Here is a 19828-nt window from a genome sequence, read left to right as displayed (position 1 = left end):
TGTTCATTTTTCAAACACAGTTATTATATGAGGCGATCTAAAATCCCCCTATGGGGATTACAATGAAAATAAAAAGTACATGAACCTGTGGATTTGCGCCCTCTACCGATATTGATGTCAGACTTTGGTGCTCTATTGAAAAGAATACAAGAATGCTCGCCCAAAACACGCTCCCCCGGATCAAATTCAGCGACCTTGGAGCAGTCACTACCAGGTATTCCTAAACGTAACCTCAGTAAAAAACTATGCCTAAACTTAACCATATTCCTAAACGTAACCTCAGTAAAACTATGCCTATACCCAGAGTAATCTAGTAAGAGAGTGGCGACACGCTTTGATCTCGCCGCAAAGCGGGTGCCTATGGGCGATAGTTCCAAACATTGCTCCTATGGCTGGAACTATTCCATTGAGATAGAATGAGCACTTCCGCATTCCATTGTTACAATGAGTCAACGGGAGTGTCATTACTCTCTTACTAGATTACTCTGCCTATACCTAACCCTTATTCCTTAACTTATATTAGTTAACCTCAGTAAAAATATGCTTGCCCTAACCTTATTCCTATCCTAACCTTGACTTCAATAAAACAAATACAGAACCGCTGGGGGTGAGTGGTCCGCGCAAAAAATGTAGGCGTGTGTGTATTGGGGCAAGCGTTCTGGTTACCATTGAAACCACATGAAACCACGTGCCCCCTCCCATATACATGAAACCACGTGCCCCCTCCCATATACATGAAACCACGTGCCCCCTCCCATATACATGAAACCACGTGCCCCCTCCCATATACATGAAACCACATGCCCCCTCCCATATACATGAAACCACGTGCCCCCTCCCATATACATGAAATCGCCTGCCGCTTATTTTCACCTTCCAGTGAGGAGCTTCAGGAAAACCTAGCGTGTGTGTAGTAGGGCTGTCAAATTAATATTGAAACATCCAATAATCGTAAAATATATATCACAAAAAATTTGCCGGCCTTTGGTCCGCTCACTTCTAGCGCCACACGTCGACAATCGGAAGAAGCCTTTATTCTGCCCTTCACAACTAGTAGCAGATGGCCGCACATCGTAGACACACGCACACCCAGGGTACGTGTAGTACTGTACTGTAGGCATCAAGGCATACACAGTGCTGCCTTGATCCCGCCTCTAGCTGCCGCTGATTGGCCAGGCCGTTTTGTGGCCGGGCATCAAGTCTGCCTGAGAGTTCCCAGATGGGAGTAGGAGGGGGGAACCCAGTGTACTCTCTGCTGCCCCATCTGGCGGAGTCAGGTTATATACATGCATGCTCACAAACAAAGATGTGTAAGTTAAATTAAAGCAATAAGCCACAAGAGGTCTCAGGTTACCATGGATTTTATAATGGGTGAGAGGCGTGGTGAGACACGAGTGCAGCGAGTGTATCCAACCCATATAGCAATGAATATTAACCTCAAAACTATTAAATATTAAAGTAGCTACACTTTGCGCCCACCAGAGCGAGCCACACTTCCTTGTTTTTAGTCAGCCAGTGTGACGGGGGAATAGGATGCGCTTGATGTCTTTACGAGGCCGCCCGGAGCTACACATTCACAGTCATATGAGCGCGGGAGGTGCTTAGACGCCTGCACGGCATACAACCTATCTCAAACCCTCACCCTAAACCTAACCTCCCACGGGGCAGCACACCTAAACCTAACCTTACCCCATGTCTAACCAATGACTAGTCTAAACTAAGTATGCACCCCCTTGTAAGGCAATCAAGTGCTCCCCTTCCCCAGTACAGCTACAGAGCTGCGGGATCAGCTGGGAATGATATAAAGTGATTGAAGGTGTGGATTATCGGTGAGATTTACAACGGTCACGTGACGGTAATCAGCCAATCAGAATCAAGTATTGGGACTAACCGTTTTAGAATGTCTAATAGTCACTGTGTGAGGATAACTAAATTTGATCTATGACTATGGGGGCAGAGACATACAGACTGACGACTTCAACACTTGTCATGTAGCAGCACACAGCATGCATGCATGCAAACAACATGTTTCTCCAGCTGAGTTTTAGTGTCTCCATCTCTCTGGAAGAGGTTGCACATGAACCGCACTGATGCGCTCCAACACAAACACTCGGACATGAAGCATCAGCTGACACAAATCAACACCACGCTGTTTGTCCAAAGCAGGGGTTCCCAACCTTTATATTGTCACGGACCGGCTGACAGTTCATAAAATGTTCACGGACCGGCGGGGGGGTCGCGCGTCATCGTACCAAAAAAACAATGGCCCTTAAATAGGCTACCCGCTGTTATATACCTATTATTGTTATATATCATTGACCTAAATGGCGTTATATCATTATCAACAATGATAGTATGATTTTTTTAAAGGGTTAGGCTTATGTCTTTTTCATAAATTGCTTTGGCAAGAAGCAACCTCACCCTCTGGGTGACGGCAGACTGCTGGGCGAGCGCTGGCGCTTTGGCATGTGGGTTCAGATCAACATGAATGAATTTTATACTGACCATATATGGAGCGTGTCTTGAGTGTACAGGGTTTGATGAGGTCACATCAACATATGGAATGTCAGAACAGGATGGACGGGTGGGGAAGGACCTGTTCTGACATGTCAGAACAGGTCAGCTCCATATATGGACTGGAGATCTAAGGGTTTGAGGTCAGATGTAGAGTTGCTGAACGGCCCCATATATGCAGATCTAGGTGATGATCCAGTCTTCTCCATGTATGGTTATCCAGGGTTAGATGAGGTCAGTGTTGTGTTCTTCATATATTTTGTCACGACGCGTGATGTCATGGAGATCTAAGGGTCTCCATGATGTCACATGAGATGTCACGAGGTGTGACCATATATGGAGACGTGATGTCACGAGGCGTGACCATATATGGAGACGTGATGTCACGAGGCATGACCATATATGGAGGTTTGGGTGACGGACAGGCGGACGAGAGATGCAGGTTTTCATAGTAAATGCGACCTACTGTCGCAATTCATTTCTTCTGCTTTCTGTGCTGCTCGACACCGCAAAAGACTTTCACTTTCAATACTACAGTCCCTGCAGACATGCTGCTTACAGACCGGGGGAGAGGGGGGAGGTGTCACGTGACTGTAAGTAGCCAATCACAGGGCTCACAGAGCGTGTCTACAGGTAACATGGGTAGCAGCGGTCGCTTCAGATCCTAAAGCTGCGTTCAGACCTGAATATTTATATATATATTTGTTTCCAGTCACGCCCATCGCTTCCCGTTTGCCTGTTTGTCCCGTTCTCACAACTTCTCGTCTTTGCATTGACTTTGTATGTAATCGTGCCGCTCTAGTCTGAACGCACCTTAAGAGGAAATAAGGAATGTAAATAAAGATACATTGAGTACATTGAGTAGGCCTGTCTGCCACTCATTGTTTTATAATGACGGTCTTTGATACACTGCTGTGTAGGCTACGTTAAATGCGTGCTGGAATCAACCTCTTTCCATCTAAACCAGAGGAAACACAATCTTCAAGGTTTCCATATTTCTTACATCTTGTGTATATCAGTACATAAGAGTGACATTCTTGTGGATGGATGCAGGCTTATTGTTTATCACATTTGTTGACATTTTCCCTCGTTTCTTCATTCACCAACCTGATCTTCAGAGGAAAGTATCTATTTAGCAGCCTACTGCGAGTAGCACCGTGGCTCCGGAGCCATGTGCCAACGTGGCAGGATATAAAACAGTTCATAGTTGGAATAGCTACGATTTCTGATGATCTTATGAGCTTTTCGGACAGCCATCATATTTGTCCTTGAGGTGTGCTCTGTGCTCAGGCTTACTGTAAGTCCACAATCAGCTCTTTATGTCTTGTTGATGTTGAGGGCCAGGTTGTTTTCCTGGCACCCCCGCCAGCATTCTTATAGGACCGCCTCTTCTCCAGGGGGAGAGGGCAGCGTGTCGCTTTGTGGTTATGGCGTAAACATGCAATTTAATTTAATATTGTCTCTGATTGTAGCTGCTATATAGTAGCCTATAACTGTCATGTACTGGTAGAACAGCATTTTTGCCATTTAGGTTTGTAATGTCCGTACAGCAGCAGATTAAGACTTTTGGAGTGCCTGGAGCATGGACCAGGCTTAGTGCCCCCAACACAAACCACCCCATGCAGAAGCAAACAAGTCGCAGTGTTTCAGGACCACAGACAGCACCCTACTTCACCCAGACAAAATCAGTCTGTTTAGGTCTATTTTCCAATCGAATCAAATTAGGACGGCTACAATACATACAATATTGCCAGGACAAGTCATAATAACATATTATGCAATAATAATGAAATAGCATAATACAATCAATGAAGTAAAGCAATTCACACGCACACCAATGATCAACAGTAGTAACTATTAACTCAGTGATGCAAATAACCTGAATCCTGCATCCTTAAGCCCAAACCACACCAAAGGGTCAGGTTGGGACAAAACGGTTTTTAAAGTAAACCACACCAATGCAACTCATGAGTTGCATTGGTACTTTAAAAAGCACACCCGTGTGAACTGAGTGGTGTAAGGTTTTATATAGCAAAAAATTGGGCTTCCCACCGTCTTTAAAGATCTTTGGCTAGGTAGGGTCGTCTTCTGATGTGATGATTTGTGACCATGAAGTTGATTCAGCTGGAGTTTTTGTCCGATGTGAGGTATTATATAAGGTAAGGTATTATATAGCCTGATCAGCTCTGATCTGACGTAATGAAATCACACCCGGATGTGATTTCACAACTGGCTTTTTTTGTGCAGAAAAAAAGGGCATGGTTGCTACGGTCATCCAGTTCACCCGGGTGTGATTTAATTACGTCAGAAATTATTTTGAACATAGCAACCATGCTCATTTTTTTCTGCACACAAAAGCCAGTTGTAGGAGTGGTTTACACCACTCAAAAAAGCATGAGAAAGGATGCAATCATGTCACCCTCCGAGGGTCCTGGGATGCAATAGAGGGTATGCGCGTGACATCATCATCATACAAGGAAGTTATGCAAGAACGCCTACTGAGTGGCAAAAAACTACTTTCTGGCCTTGACAGTCCATACATCCAAACAGATTAATCTGATTGCATTAAATGACTTAAATGACAACATTAAATTAACTTTGTCACTCACTTTGCCACTCGATTTGCCACTCGATCTGCCATTCACTTTATGCATGCGCATACCCTCTATACTATACTCAGTACTGTACTCTAACGTCGTTGAAGTAGGACTCATAAAATGTCCCTAGCTGGGACTCATCTAAAAGCCTGCCCCTGGGTCCCGGGAACCATTACATTGAAAACCTATTTACAATCTGATAATTTGATCACTCAGAAGCTCTTCGGTCTTTTCAAGTTGTGAAGACTGTAATAACGCCAGAGGTCAAGTGCACCAGTTGTATCTGTCACTTGCAACCTAGAACCATTCATATGTTGGTGAAGAACACCATCTATCGTAAACCACTGAAAAGACCATTGAATGTAATTCTCTTTGGTAGTGAAGCGTTGGCTTTGAAACTGGCAGTCAATATGTTAAGGGTCCGGGTCCATTTCCTTTTTTTATACACGGGTCGATTCCGTCAACTGAAATAAATCTCGAAACCGGAACAAATTTAAAGGTTCCATTATTGTTCGGGCCTTCATTTTGAACCTGTTACCTCTTGTAAGCTTGCTCTTGACAATTAGTGGCCAGCCCAGTGCACTCTCGTAGACATAACTGTACTGACCACCAGTTATAATAATATTCAAATATAATCGTCACGTATAAGTGTCACTGGCAAACAAAATCACACAACATCTTTTCAGGTGGTGGTCCGTGGCCAAATGTATATTCATTTGGGGACCCTTGAGTTGGAAAAAGTTTGAAAACCACTGTAGACCAAGGGAAAGTAGGTGAGGCTGAAAGAAGAGAGAGAGAGAGAGAGAGAGAGAGAGAGAGGGGAACTAGAGAGAGTCAGATATGGATGGATGGATGGATGGACAGCGAGAAGGAGAGAAAGAGGACAGAGTGTCTGCTACTGCTACTGCTGTTCACTCGTTCAGGAACCAGTCTCGTTGCTTGGCAACTGTGGTGGCCCAAAATAACCTGCCAGGAGACAGAAATAGCCCAGAGATATATGGACAGATTGGTGTGTGTGTGTGTGTGTGTGTGTGTGTGTGTGTGTGTGTGTGTGTGTGTGTGTGTGTGTGTGTGTGTGTGTGTGTGTGTGTGTGTGTGTGTGTGTGTGTGTGTGTGTGTGTGTGTGTGTGTGTGTGTGTGTGTGTGTGTGTGTGTGTGTGTGTGTGTGTGCGCGCGCGTGTGCGTGCGCGCGACGTGCGTGAGCGTTTCAGCAGATATGGCCGAGTGCTTTTCAATTCGTTTCGCTGTATATTTGACTCAGTTGAACTAGATAGTGTTTACTTGACTCAGCTGTACTGTACAGCAGTGCTACTCACAATGACGTCCAAGGACCCTCATCATTCCTTGAGGGGGTGACTCTGAGAATAGACAAATAGAACGAAATGGACCGGTACGTTTGTACCCTCAGAGTTAACGGGGCGTCAGGGCTAGGGAAATGTAAATGTTCGACAACCATTGATATACACTGTTTCAATTTATTATTATTTTATCTCTGTATATTATAGAGATAAAATAATCTGTGTGTGTGTGTGTGTGTGTGTGTGTGTGTGTGTGTGTGTGTGTGTGTGTGTGTGTGTGTGTGTGTGTGTGTGTGTGTGTGTGTGTGTGTGTGTGTGTGTGTGTGTGTGTGTGTGTGTGTGTGTGTGTGTGTGTGTGTGTGTGCACGGCTGCACGCGCCTCGTGACACTAGCATACAGCCTGCTCACCAGACACTAGGCAGCCAAAGCCATTACCATGTAGCAGGTTGCTAGGCTGCCCATCAGGCGAGTGACATCACACCGTTTAGTCAGCATGGCGGCCCCGTTGGAGACGGTTGCTAAGCAGTTTCCGTGCCGTAGCAACCGTTCCACATGTCATGGTGAACAGTGGACGGCAGAAGGAGAGGAGGAGGGAAAAGATGGAGGGAGGAAAAAGATGGAGAGAAACGGATGGAGGAGGTGTTGGAGGGGAAATGGCGAGCGCGAGTGATGTGGACCAGGTTTAGTTTCAACCACCCCCAACCCCCACCTCCCCGACGGTCCTTTTGTCTTTTTTTTCTTTTTTTTCTCCTTCATTTACAGTGAGGGAGAGCAGAAAGCTGTGAGGGAGAGAGTCAGTGTGAGGGAGGAAGGCGCTGGTGTAATTCAATCTGAGGTCGAGTGAGGACACGTACTGTAGCTCCGGAGGCAGGAGGGAGGTCTTAATCACTTGGCCATCGGCGGGCCACCGCCGGATCAATTATGTTCAAGGCAGCGCAGCCCAAGGGCACCTTTTTGAGTCTGCGTTTACTGTAGTGCCCTGTACTTCCTGCAGCAGCCCGGGATGCACAGAACATTCTGGAGTGTTTATCCACTGAGACACTCTATACTTAGTAAGAAGCGCCTGAGTTGAAACTGTCCCTCTATCTATACCAAATCTCTTCGCTGTCAATAGCCGATTTACAAGCTCACAACCTGAGCTTGGCTTGAGCTTGGCTATTTTTGGCAAATGTTCCCCCAGAATAAGGATGCTGGGGCTCAAGTGGTTACCGTAATGTAACTCTTGAGAGTTAACACTTAAAGTGATGACAGAAATAATACAAGTAAAGTACTAAGTAGTAATACGTAATAAAGTGTAGAGAAGTTCCCCCGCATTCCGGATTTTGGAAATAAGACTATTAAGGTAGTTGTGAATATGTGACCTACAAGCCTACAAAATGGAACAGAAGAATGAAAACGCTGAAGCGATTTTATTGAAATCAGCCTGCTTGTTCAAAATTGCAGATCAGCTATTTTTGGCAAAGATATTTAGTGTAGAGGGAAAAGGGGACAGGCCTAATATAGACCCCTGGGTCCCCTGCCGCTTTTATAACATGCATTATTGGCTGAATGTCTGATCTGTGCTGTGTGTAATTGGCCAGAGTGAAGACGGAGTGGACCAAGACAGTCCAGAGGAGGGGACGCCTGCGGCCAGCCCCCCAGCCCCCCGCAGAGTGGGCCGTCCAGGCAGGAAACGCAAGCAGCTGCTTCCTGTGAGTAATGTCATTATAGGCTGGTGGCCAAGAGTTTAGACTGGCCACTCACTACCTAATGGTTTATTTTACAGCAGATTGATTGACCCCACACACACACACACACACACACACACACACACACACACACACACACACACACACACACACACACACACACACACACACACACACACACACACAAAATACCAACCACAGTTTTTAATGTTGTTTACCCAGGCAATATATGCTAAGCATGTATGTGCTTTTTCAGTAATGTACTCTTTCACACTCATATTCACACCCGAGAGCTGCCCAGCATTACAAACACAGCCTTGTTGGCAGAGTCATGCTGGAGAAGTCGAGGGTTAAGTGCCAGTTTTTAGAGCAAAGAGAAAGTGTTAGGTCTTTGCCTCTAGCCTCCCCCATCCACGTTTTCCCACCGGTCTGGGAATTTGAACCAGTGACCTTCTAGTCACAGGCCTGTTTCTCTAACCCTTAGGTTTTGTTTTTGGGGATAAAATTTTCACTTAAATGACGCTCTATTTCTCAGCTGCATTCCATTATAACCTGGCCAGACCTGTTCAAAGCTCTGACATGAAGGACTGCTGTTCTAATGGAATCTGTCTCACATTAGGTGACAAAGATTTGCACATTGAGCTGCATTAAACTGGTATATATGGTTTTGCAGAAATAAGCAACTGTGATCAATGAAGCGGTTAATTATTATTGTGTGTGCGCTTATTGCTTCTTGTTCTCTCACACAGAGACTTAACCACTTAAACCCTATGTGCTTAGTTGACTGGACTGGAGTCCCCCAGGGCTCTATACTAAGCTCCCTCCTGTTTTTGCTCTAAAGTCTAAACTAAATATCCTTAATAAAAAATAGCAGATCTACAAGCTCACAATGCGTTGCATTGCAACGTGTTGTGAGCTTGCAGATTGTTCAGAATGTTCTACGCCAGAATAGGGACACTAGGGTTCATGTGCTTAAGTGCTTACTGTAAATGGAGTTTTGCTTTCTTTGCCAGCTGTCTAATCAATGCAGATGTAGTCCAAACCACAGATCCAGCGAGCATACAGTGCTATAGGAAATGAAGAGCTAATTGAGACAAGGCGTTTGTGTCCTCAGACCCAAATTCTGTTTGCTATCCTCTTTTTCCCTCATAGTTCTTTCTCTCTTTCTCTCAACCATTTGTGTGTGTGTGTGTGTGTGTGTGTGTGTGTGTGTGTGTGTGTGTGTGTGTGTGTGTGTGTGTGTGTGCACGCATGCATGCGTGACTTGCGTGTGCTGAGCTGTGTTGTCTAATCCAAGTGGGTCTATACAGCTGATCAAACACAGGTCTAGATAAGCAGGTACAGTATACAGAGTTAACCTGCGACCACGCACACGCGCATGCATGCGTATGTTTGATGTACAGCAGGTCTGTTGATGCTTTGATGTTTAAACTGACGAGGCAGGCAGGGTTAATGGGGTCTCTGTCATACACACATGCCTGCGTGTGTGTGTGTGTGTGTATGTGTATGTGTGCTCGCCCGCACACATGCACGCACGCGCGCGCACACACACACACACACACACACACACACACACACACACACACACACACACACACACACACACGTCTAGATGGAGGGTTTCCTATCACATTATCGTGATCCGTTTATATGGATTGTGGAAAAGAAACAGCAACCAGATGGAAACTAATCCCGATAGTTGATTTAACTCTGAGAGCTCTATCTCATACTCGGTGCAAAAAGGTGTCATCGTTAGTTTACTACCAACACAGTTGCCATTTTCACAATCTTTGCCCACATTATTTGTACATTAAATGTACTTGTATTGGTGCTATCTGTGCGCCCATGGGTGTGGTCAGGCAAATTGTTGACGCATTGCTATCTTAGGGGGGGCGAAAAAAGTCAGAGAGCAATTGCACTTTAGACAAGCTAAAACCTCCTCTAATGACTGGAGCAGTCCCATTGCAGTATTTCCCCTCTTTAGAGAGTGCATCATTATTCAGAGTAAGATGTGCGTGTGCCCACGTACACTCTGGCCACACATGACTCACGTTCAACTTGGTGCTGTAAATAACATTACAGAGAGACTCAACATGGAGGTTTCAAAAAGGCATTCATGATCTGGGCCATGTACAGTTGGGTGCCACCGATATTGTCCCTTATCATTTGACCCATTTAGGCCTGACCTCAACATTTTAAAAAATCCTTCTAAATCCTCCAGTTTTCTGAAATAAATATTTTCACGATTTTTCAAAAATAGCAGACCTACAAGCTCGTAGCGCGCCACTCGGTGGCGCGCTATGAGCTTGTAGATCTGCTATTTTTCAATAGCTAAATTATAACATAATGTTTAAAACACCAAAAGGGGTTCCCGCCCCAAAATGGGTTAACTGTCCTTTTGCGCAGATCACGCAAACCTCAGCAAAAAGAAAAGGACAATATCGATGGCCTCCAACTGTATTGCATTGGGCGAGTGCCCGGTGGCACCAAAATTGGTAGAAACGGCAGTTAAAAGAACAGTTGAAAGGTAGACACTGCTGTGCATCTTTCAGCACAACTGAGACAAACAAGACATACATTTTGTTTTTAAATCTTTAAATGGGTCAGCGCAAATTGATATCTCTGAGCTTCTAAATGTATATGTTCCTTCCAGATCACTGAGGTCAGCTGGCCAATTGCTGCTTGTCGTCCCTAAGACGCGGCTTAAGCAAAGAGGGCTACGAGCCTTCTCGGTTATTGCTCCCAAAATTTGGAACCAGCTACCTAACCATGTCAGGCTGGCTCCAACATTACCTGTTTTTAAAACCCATCTTAAAACTTGTATTGCACTGTATGTTCTCCTTGTGTTGCATTGTATTTTTATTTATTGTTATGCCTAGTGCCTACTGTACAGCACTTTGGTCAACTCTGTTGTTTTTAAATGTGCTTATGAATAAAGTTGGATTGGATTGGATTGGAAGACAAATGTGCTCCAGGCCAGGTAGGTTGTTGTGGGCCAGCAATGAAACGATGGATAACATTAGCTGTTTAGCATTAGCGTACACACACACACACACACACACACACACACACACACACACACACACACACACACACACACACACACACACACACACACACACACACACAGGGACACACACAGGGACACACACGGACACACACACACAGGCGGACACCCCTGTCCATCTGTAAAATAGTCTCCAACTTCCCGAATCCATTTTAAATAGCAATTGAGCCATACATTAGACTGCAGGCACACCTGGCTGGCATCAAAAAGCAATGGGAGATGACACTGATTGGTTTAATTCATGTTATGCCCAAAACACTTTCAGGATTAATTCAGGATATACTAATCCGTAATCCCCTTGGAGTTGGACATGCCCTTGGGGGAATTGTCTATTCATTGCACAAGCATGTGCAATAGATTGTTTAAACAGGGCCCGAGGGTTAAATGCACACTCAGGATTGTGCGGTGCATTAGTGGCATTGGCAGTAGGAAGGGTAGTAGCAGTAGGAGTGCTGGGAATAGTACCGTTGGCGTTGTCTGAATACCAGTAACACTACACTACTGGTAGTAGTGGTACGCTAACCATAATAGGGGAAACCGATGCTGGATCTCTTGCCAAGCGTACTCTATGCTCCCCGTTATTATTCCCCCCACCTCTCTCTCTCTCTCTCTCTCTCACACACACACACACACACACACACACACACACACACACACACACACACACACACACACACACACACACACACACACACACACACACACAGTCCAGTATATCCAGGAATAGAGCTATTGTGTGCTGCTTGGGGTGGAGCTGTCAGAGTGTCACACTAACTATAGAGTACAGAGAGAGAGAGCTGGAGGGAGTGGGCAGATCGGTTATTCACCCTCCCAAATTCTACTGGCACTTCTCTCTCTCTCTCTCTCTCTCTCTCTCTCTCTCTCTCTCTCTCTCCTGTTGCTCACTTATCTTTCACAGAAACCACAGTGTGTGTGATGCACACTGTGTGTGTAGAGTCTAAAAATTATGATAGTTCCGTGTATAAATGGATTAGGTCCCTAGCTATTTTAAGCTTTCTTCTTCTTTCTTCTATTCCCATTGAAACCATGTGTGCAGTAGCTGGCATGTCTGTGCGTGCGTGCGTGCGTGCGTGCGTGCGTGCGTGCGTGCGTGCGTGCGTGCGTGTGTGTAGGATGAGCTAGTAGCTGGATGTCTTTAAGAGCAGCAATTCACAAGTTTTTTTGTTTCTTTCGTTGCCTACAAATGGTCAAGGAACAATAATCACATGTTTCAGTTGTTGATGAATCCATGAAGGTGGCGGTGATGTCATGACACTCAGATACAGCTGACAAAGGTCACCTGTTACACATCCAAACATGAATGCTAAAAAACAAAACAAAAAAGATCTATCCTGTCTGTTAGATAGAAAGTAGAGAGAAGTAGATATAAAACTACTCAACATTTTGTCAGCACTTCTGAGACTTTATGGAATGTATGGCTAGGCAATTTATCTATACGTATATTATATTGATGTTGTGATGTGAGACCAGATATCGTCTGGGAGTTTGGATATTGTAATATCATGATATGAGTGTTCTGTTTTCCTAGTTTGAATCACTTGTCTTAAGCCTTTTTTTTAAAGCTCACAATGCGTCGCTTTGGGATATTGATATTATATCGATATTGCAAAGCGGCATTGTAGATATGTCTGAGACTAGGTATTGTCATGAATTTTGGATATTGTAATCATCGTGATATGACATAAATGTAGTCTTTTCCTGGAAATTAAAAAGAACATTTATATTATTGTGTCTATACAATATTATCGTCACAATTTTATCAATACAGAGTTATTTGGTCAAACATATTGTGATATTTGATTATGTCCATATCACCCAACCCCACTGGAAAGTTATTTTCGCTTTAGAGTTGATAACATTCACAATGTCAACAAAAGCGATCAGGTGTCAGTGTCACCCGTTCTTCACCATCAATGGAACAGTAATTTGCCAGCAGAGTAATTTACTGCTGCATGGCAGACTAGAGCCTTGACTGACCTCTATCCACGATTGCACCATTCCTCAACACTTTACTGCATTTTGAAGGGTCAACCTTTGCACTTGGTCATTTTTCTTCCCCACTCACCTTTGGGGAAGAGGTCAGTCAAGCAGCTGACCTTCAATTTCCCCTTTAGTGGGTTGCAGCCTATTGTGCCCTATTCCACGGACTCCATGTATCATGCTGTTGGAAGGGAAATAAGTCGTGCAGCAGTTAACTGAACTCATTGATTTTAATCGATTATAAACAATAATCGATTTGATTGAATCGATTTGGGGCAAAAAATGTAGTGATAATAATAATAATCTGGAATTAATCACTACTTTGTTGACAGCACAAAGCAAAGGGTATGGTAAGACTGCTACTTTGCACAGTGTTTACTTCTATTTGTAGAGGCCATTCAAGGCCAGGGTGACACACCGTGTGTGTGTGTGTGTGTGTGTGTGTGTGTGTGTGTGTGTGTGTGTGTGTGTGTGTGTGTGTGTGTGTGTGTGTGTGTGTGTGTGTGTGTGTGTGTGTGTGTGTGTGTGTGTGTGTGTGTGTGTGTGTGTGTGTGTGTGTGTGTGTGTGTGTGTGTGTGTGTGTGTGTGTGTGTGTGTGTGACCAGTGATTATATATGTGTGAGAAACAGGAAGTGGGCACTGAACATGCTGAGAGCAGAGGAAGTACAGGGGGAGAGACCGATCGATGCCAGATTTGTGGATCTAATGTCGATCCTGTTTTTTGACAATCATACACCTTATTTCATCACCTTACAATACATCATACACACAGTAGAGATTTTGTGTGCGATATCTTGTAAAAAAACAAAGCATTCAATCAATTTTAAAAACCCAATAAAATTACAATAACCCATAATAAATCAATAATCAAAACAAATTACTTTTTGATAGGCACAAACTGAACTTTATTTTATTGAACCACAATTCTTTACCCATTAAGACTTGAGGCCGATTCTACAAAATGTCTTCTAAAGTTCTCAGTTTTCTGAAAAGAAAATGTTGCTATATCATTGGTGCTCCAACCCTTTCATGTCACGGACCCCCAAACTGATATGTATTTGGCCGCAGGCAAATACATATTTGGCTGCCTGAGCTTTTACCGATGTGTATACATGTATGTATGTGTATATTGTATGTCTTACAGAATTGAGTACAATGGACCACAATTGTGTTATCATCTTAGCATAACCTGTGACTGTACTACTTCTACTGTTAAGAATACACTACTGAAACATGAATTACTATACATTAAGTTGGAAGTGGAACCATGGTTGCTTGCAGTATAACTTGTATTAATGTGATTTCCTTGAAATCTGAGCATGTTTGTGTCGATGGAGAGGGTTGGGGATGTGTGTGTGTGTTGGGGTGTTATGTCTACAGTCTAATTGAACTGTGTGTGTGTACAAATGGAGCCAAATGGACCCTTATGGTCCACACTGTCTAGGTTAAATTAACAGCATTTTACTGTTACTGACACCTAGAGTGCTGTGCGCTGTCGCAGCACAATTTACCCCGAAGCCATTTTGTCCAGCTTTTTTTTTTGCATGTTGCCTTTTATAGCTCTTCTCACCTGCTCATTACAGTTCTCCGCAGGCTTGTTAGCGTTAACTAGCATTAGCGTAGCCTTTGAGCTCCACTCTCACCCATTGGTCTCCCCTCATCTTAACTACCCACCCATAAAATCTGTTAGCCTGTTAGTGACACACCTATAAAGAACAAAACAAAACCAAAACGCCCACCTCTCCAGCGAGCCTGCCGCCAGCCCCAACCCCCTGAGCCGTCGTGTGATAAGTGGCTTGCAAAATGTAAAAGCTTGCCTTTAAGCAACTGACTATGCCATTGAATTAGCTAGAATATTTATTTTTTTCTTTGAGGATGACTTTGGCTACCGAGAAGAAATGGGCCTATTGCACCTGTGTGAATAACATTATGTCTTGTCAAGCATGGGGTGGGTCTGTTATTTTGAGACATGCAATCAACCAGGCTGTGTTGATTCTAGTGCACAACAGGTTGTAGATTAATGAAGGTACTTATGTCTGGAGGCTAATTTGTGCAGGCATACTGTAGATGTTGACATTCATAGAGGTTAGCTTCCCTGCTGTTGCTTTATGTTCCTGTTATACAAATTAATTGAGCACATGTCATTTTTCATCTCCGTATGAGTATCCCCCTCCTATCAGATGTGTGTGCGTGCCTGCGTGCGTGTCTGCGTGCGTGCGTGGGTGCGTGCGTGTCTGAGTGTGTGTGTCTGCGTGCGTGGGTGTGTGCGAGTGTGCGTGCGTGCGTGCGTATGTGTGTACGTGTGTGGTGAAGGAAGGGAGGGTAAGGGAGTTCTTTTACACTGATCATCTACAGACGCTTTCCCTCGGGCATACCTGCTCTGTATTGCACTAACAGGGGCAGACTAGTGTGTGTGTGTGTGTGTGTGTGTGTGTGTGTGTGTGTGTGTGTGTGTGTGTGTGTGTGTGTGTGTGTGTGTGTGTGTGTGTGTGTGTGTGTGTGTGTGTGTGTGTGTGTGTGTGTGTGTGTGTGTGTGTGTGTGTGTGTGTGTGTGTGTGTGTGTGTGTGTGTGTGTGTGTGTGTGTGGGCGGGCGGGCGGGCGGGCGGGCGGGTGCGTGCATCCGTGCGTGACGACTACTATATGCCTATATGACTGTATGTCTGTGTAATATAACTGTAAGGCGTTGCGTGTGTGCTGTGCATATTGCCTTGTGGTGTGTGTGTGTGGTGTATTATAATAGCCATACAGGTCCAGGGTATTTGTCTTTGTGTGTATGTAGTTAATAGCTCCATGATGTGTGTGCGTGTGCGTGTGCGTGTGCGTGTGCGTGTGTATAATAGCCCAACCAACAGGTCCATGGTACTGTATTTGTCTTTGTGTAGTGTAATGTATTGTAATAGCTCCATGGTGTGCGTGTGTGTGTGAGGCTTGTGATAATTACACGGCTTGAAGACAGTGTAGCCCTGAGTGTACAACGTGCCAGACAGAGGCTGATGGAGCGGCCGTGTTCCGATCCAGACTATGTTGTCCCTCTCTCTCTCTCCTAGGAGATGGAGAACTCTGACCCGTGTGTGAACGCTCCGCCCACCCCGCCGGAGGAGCCCGACCCCTTGCCCTCCCCTCGCAGGAAGCGCGGGCGGCGGAAACTCAAGCACCCAGAGAGACGTACGTGACACTTCACAGTCGTTCACACTCTGACTCTCACTCAACACATTGACCACATTCGACTTGGCGTCCCTTTTTTGGGCATGTCATTTTAGGGAAAAATGTCAACATTTAAAAGAAATGCAGAAAAAAGCTGATCTACAAGCTCATAACGCATTGCATTGCAACGCGTTGTGTGTTTGAAGATCCCCTATGTTAAGGATGCTGGACCAGTCCAGCATGCCGCCAGTTGTGCCCCCTTTGCTTTCACTGCGGAATGCTAGCAGTCCTAACAAGCCTGTTAACCCACAGTGTGATGAATGTCTTGAGATGACAAATGTAAACTACAAACCTTTTTATTTATGTAATCTTTTCACTTTGTTGTCTGAGGCTTTTGATGCAAAGACGAAGGGGTAATGGTGACAACTAATTAAGCGAGGGCTTAACATATCTCTTTCGCTTGCATTGCATTTCTTGAGAGTCTAATCCAATTCTCTTAACAGTCCCTTAAACCTCCACACAATTAGTACACCACACCAGTAGTACACCATTTCCCTGCTCACACAGATACAAAACACTAAACGGTGTTGTCAAAGTGTATAGATGCAATTCTCATTCCACTTTGACATTTCAGTCAGAACTGATTGTTTTTCTTTTCTCAATTGTATATGTACATTGCCCATTCCTATTCGACACAGTTGGTCATTGCATGGCCAATTATTGTACCGTTTTCCAGCTGTTTGTGTAGCACTGAAAAAATAAAAAATGAAGCCAAGTAAAACAACCATACTAGTTGAAAAAGATAAGCATCCAGAAATGTCTTGGGTGTTTTTGTATCTTTTGACTCGTGGCTGTAATTTTAATTGTTATAGTTTCTATTGCACAAGTGGTAATAGTGTTATCAGAATTGATTTTACTGTTTAGAGCACTTTAGAGTTTTGTGAAGGAGGTTAGTGTTTCAGGAATTGCATCCAAGCGATTGAGGAACACTGTAAGGTGGATTTTATGTCTGAACCAGCTTTATCATCGAAATTAAAATATTAAACTTTTAGTTTACCGGCAATTCAAAATCTAGATGGTACAGTATGTAAGTAGGCTATACTGAAAGTTTAAATTGGTGTAATAACTTCCATACTGAAGTAAATCTTCCCATTAACTTGAGTTGTGTTGGTGTAGTGCAGTGAGAACCGTAAACTTCCCTTCCAGCTTCTATTAAATGTGAACAAATGGACCATTTCCTGTAACTCACTTTTCCTTCTCCTCTAGTTGACCCCGATGACAGGAGCTGTGACTCCCCCAAAGAGGTGAGGATATCATGGCTCTGCAGCTTTTTCTGTATAGTCAGCTATGTATGTACTGCAGTGGTTCTCAGACGGTTTTAGCTCAGGTCCCACCTTTGTTTCATCCAAGGCACCCCTGAATTACATACAGTGGTATTCATTATGGAACCTTCTTTACATGTATGTCATATTATTGTACGTAAATCATTCCCCCGTTTTGAGCTTGTAGATTTTTTTTCTTTTTAGGTTTGGTGGTCCGTCTTATTACTAAGTATAGAGGGTTTAAGTGGTTAAACTGAAGTGATATCGATATATTTCAAATATCATCAAAGTATTCTGCAGCAGCCAGCACCCTACCATTGAATGTGAATGTGACCTGCTAGTTTTCCATCATAGCAAGTAAAGACATGCTATGTGCTTACAGTAAGATTGTGTATACAGTATAAGGAAGGTTTATTAGAGCTATGTTTTTGTATTGTATGCCCAGCCATACGTGTTGTGTATGTGTGCATGCTTATGTGTGAATATGCATACACATACGCATGTGTTTGTGTCACTGTGTACATGTTTGTGTGTACATGTTGTTTGTGTGTGTGCCTGCGTGTGTGTGTTTGTGTGTGTGTGTGTGTGTGTGTGTGTGTGTGTGTGTGTGTGTGTGTGTGTGTGTGTGTGTGTGTGTGTGTGTGTGTGTGTGTGTGTGTGTGTGTGTGCGTGTGCGTGACCGTGTGCGTGCGTGTGTGTGTGCAGGGTGACAGTGGAAGGCTGCGGAGAAGGCCTGTTCCCAGGCAGACTTTCCAGGCAGGAGACCCCTACTACATCAGCAGGAGACAGAGAGACTGGCTCAGCCGCTGGAAAATAGAGGTGGGAGGGGGTGAATATGAACTAGCTTAAAGCCTGATTTTTACGCTCAACTGTGTTGCATGCCAAAATTGGCCAATCTTCAAGCTCACAGCAGGCCGTGGATGCGACCAGCAGACCGGCTGTTTTTGGCATAAGAGAGACAGTGAGTGTGAGTGATCCCTTTCATGTGAGCGAGTGAGTGAGTGAGTGAGTGAGTGAGTGAGTGAGAGAGTGAGAGAGAGAAAGCAAATAGAGTGAGCAAATTAATTAGTGGAAGATGGCCTGTGTCTTGGTTGTAAATATATCCTAGTTTGAAAAATAAATGATTTAGGCAAGCGTGGCAAATTAAGCATTAGTGATTGACTGATTGCATGTATGACAGGGTGACTGTGTGTGTGTGTGTGTGTGTGTGTGTGTGTGTGTGTGTGTGTGTGTGTGTGTGTGTGTGTGTGTGTGTGTGTGTGTGTGTGTGTGTGTGTGTGTGTGTGAGGTCCCACATACTGACATCCCTTCTGGGGATTATTATTGTTATTATTATAGGCAAACATTGGGTTAATAATATTGTGATCCTTTATTGCCTTTGTAATGTCATCACCGTTGTGTGGTGTGTTGGACTCATACTGTACATCTTGGATTTCATGGTTTTGGAACATATACGGTACTGATCGTCTACACCAGCGATTCTTAACTTGTGGGCCGGGGCCCAGTGGTGGGCCATGAGCACATTGCAAGTGGGTCCCCAAATAATTGGCCTAAGCCAAAACTAAGATTTTATTGATAATATAACATTAATATGAAAAAAGTTATGTAAAAAAACAAAACAAAAAAAAAGAATAAAGGCAGTTGTGTTACTTTTTTCTTTAAAACCTTGAAAAATCAGTTACAGAATTATAGGAACTACGGTATGTTAGAAAAGTATACCACTTAACACAGCAGCCAAATGATGGGTTGGCAGCATGTGTTAAAATAATAATAATACATTTATTTTATTTTTCATTTATTTTTTACCTTTCATAAATTAAGTGCTCAAAGTGCTTTACAGAGCAAAACAGAGAAACAAAAACATAAAATAACAATAAAACAAGCAAGCAGTTAAAACCATAAAACATTAGCAATGAACATAAAACATAAAATGGCACCAAATCAGTCAGAACAGTGAGTACAGGAATAGAAACACAGATTTTAAAACTCAACTAAAAGCAAGAGTGAAGAGGTTGAGTTGTACTTTAAAGATGTCTACAGAGGGTGCCTGTCTGAGCTGTAGTGGGAGTGTATTTCAGACTGTCGGCCCGTAGAAGCAGAATGCTGCTTCACCATATTTTTAGTAGCCATTTTTTGAGCACTTCAAGCAGGCCAGCACTGGAGGACCTGAGGGGTGGCGGTTAGGGACATATCTAG

General features: G+C 43.9%; 1 protein-coding gene across 4 annotated transcripts in view; it reads left to right on the top strand.

Annotated features, from left to right (window-relative positions):
- dnmt3aa (DNA (cytosine-5-)-methyltransferase 3 alpha a) overlaps window positions 1-19828 on the top strand; it is a 54512-nt gene that overhangs the window by 4793 nt on the left and 29891 nt on the right. For 3 of the 4 annotated variants that reach the window (XM_079525539.1, XM_079525537.1, XM_079525538.1), the window contains exons 3-6: window positions 7990-8100; window positions 16214-16331; window positions 17577-17614; window positions 18338-18451. In XM_079525539.1, coding sequence (XP_079381665.1) covers window positions 7990-8100; window positions 16214-16331; window positions 17577-17614; window positions 18338-18451 — 381 coding nt within the window. The remainder of the gene's footprint in view (window positions 1-7989; window positions 8101-16213; window positions 16332-17576; window positions 17615-18337; window positions 18452-19828) is intronic. The other variant, XM_079525540.1, reaches the window with a different exon arrangement.

The sequence above is a fragment of the Electrona antarctica genome (assembly GCF_951216825.1).
Source record: "Electrona antarctica genome assembly, chromosome: 17".
NCBI classification, from domain to species: Eukaryota; Metazoa; Chordata; class Actinopteri; order Myctophiformes; family Myctophidae; genus Electrona; species Electrona antarctica.
This window is presented reverse-complemented; position numbering and strand designations above follow the sequence as displayed.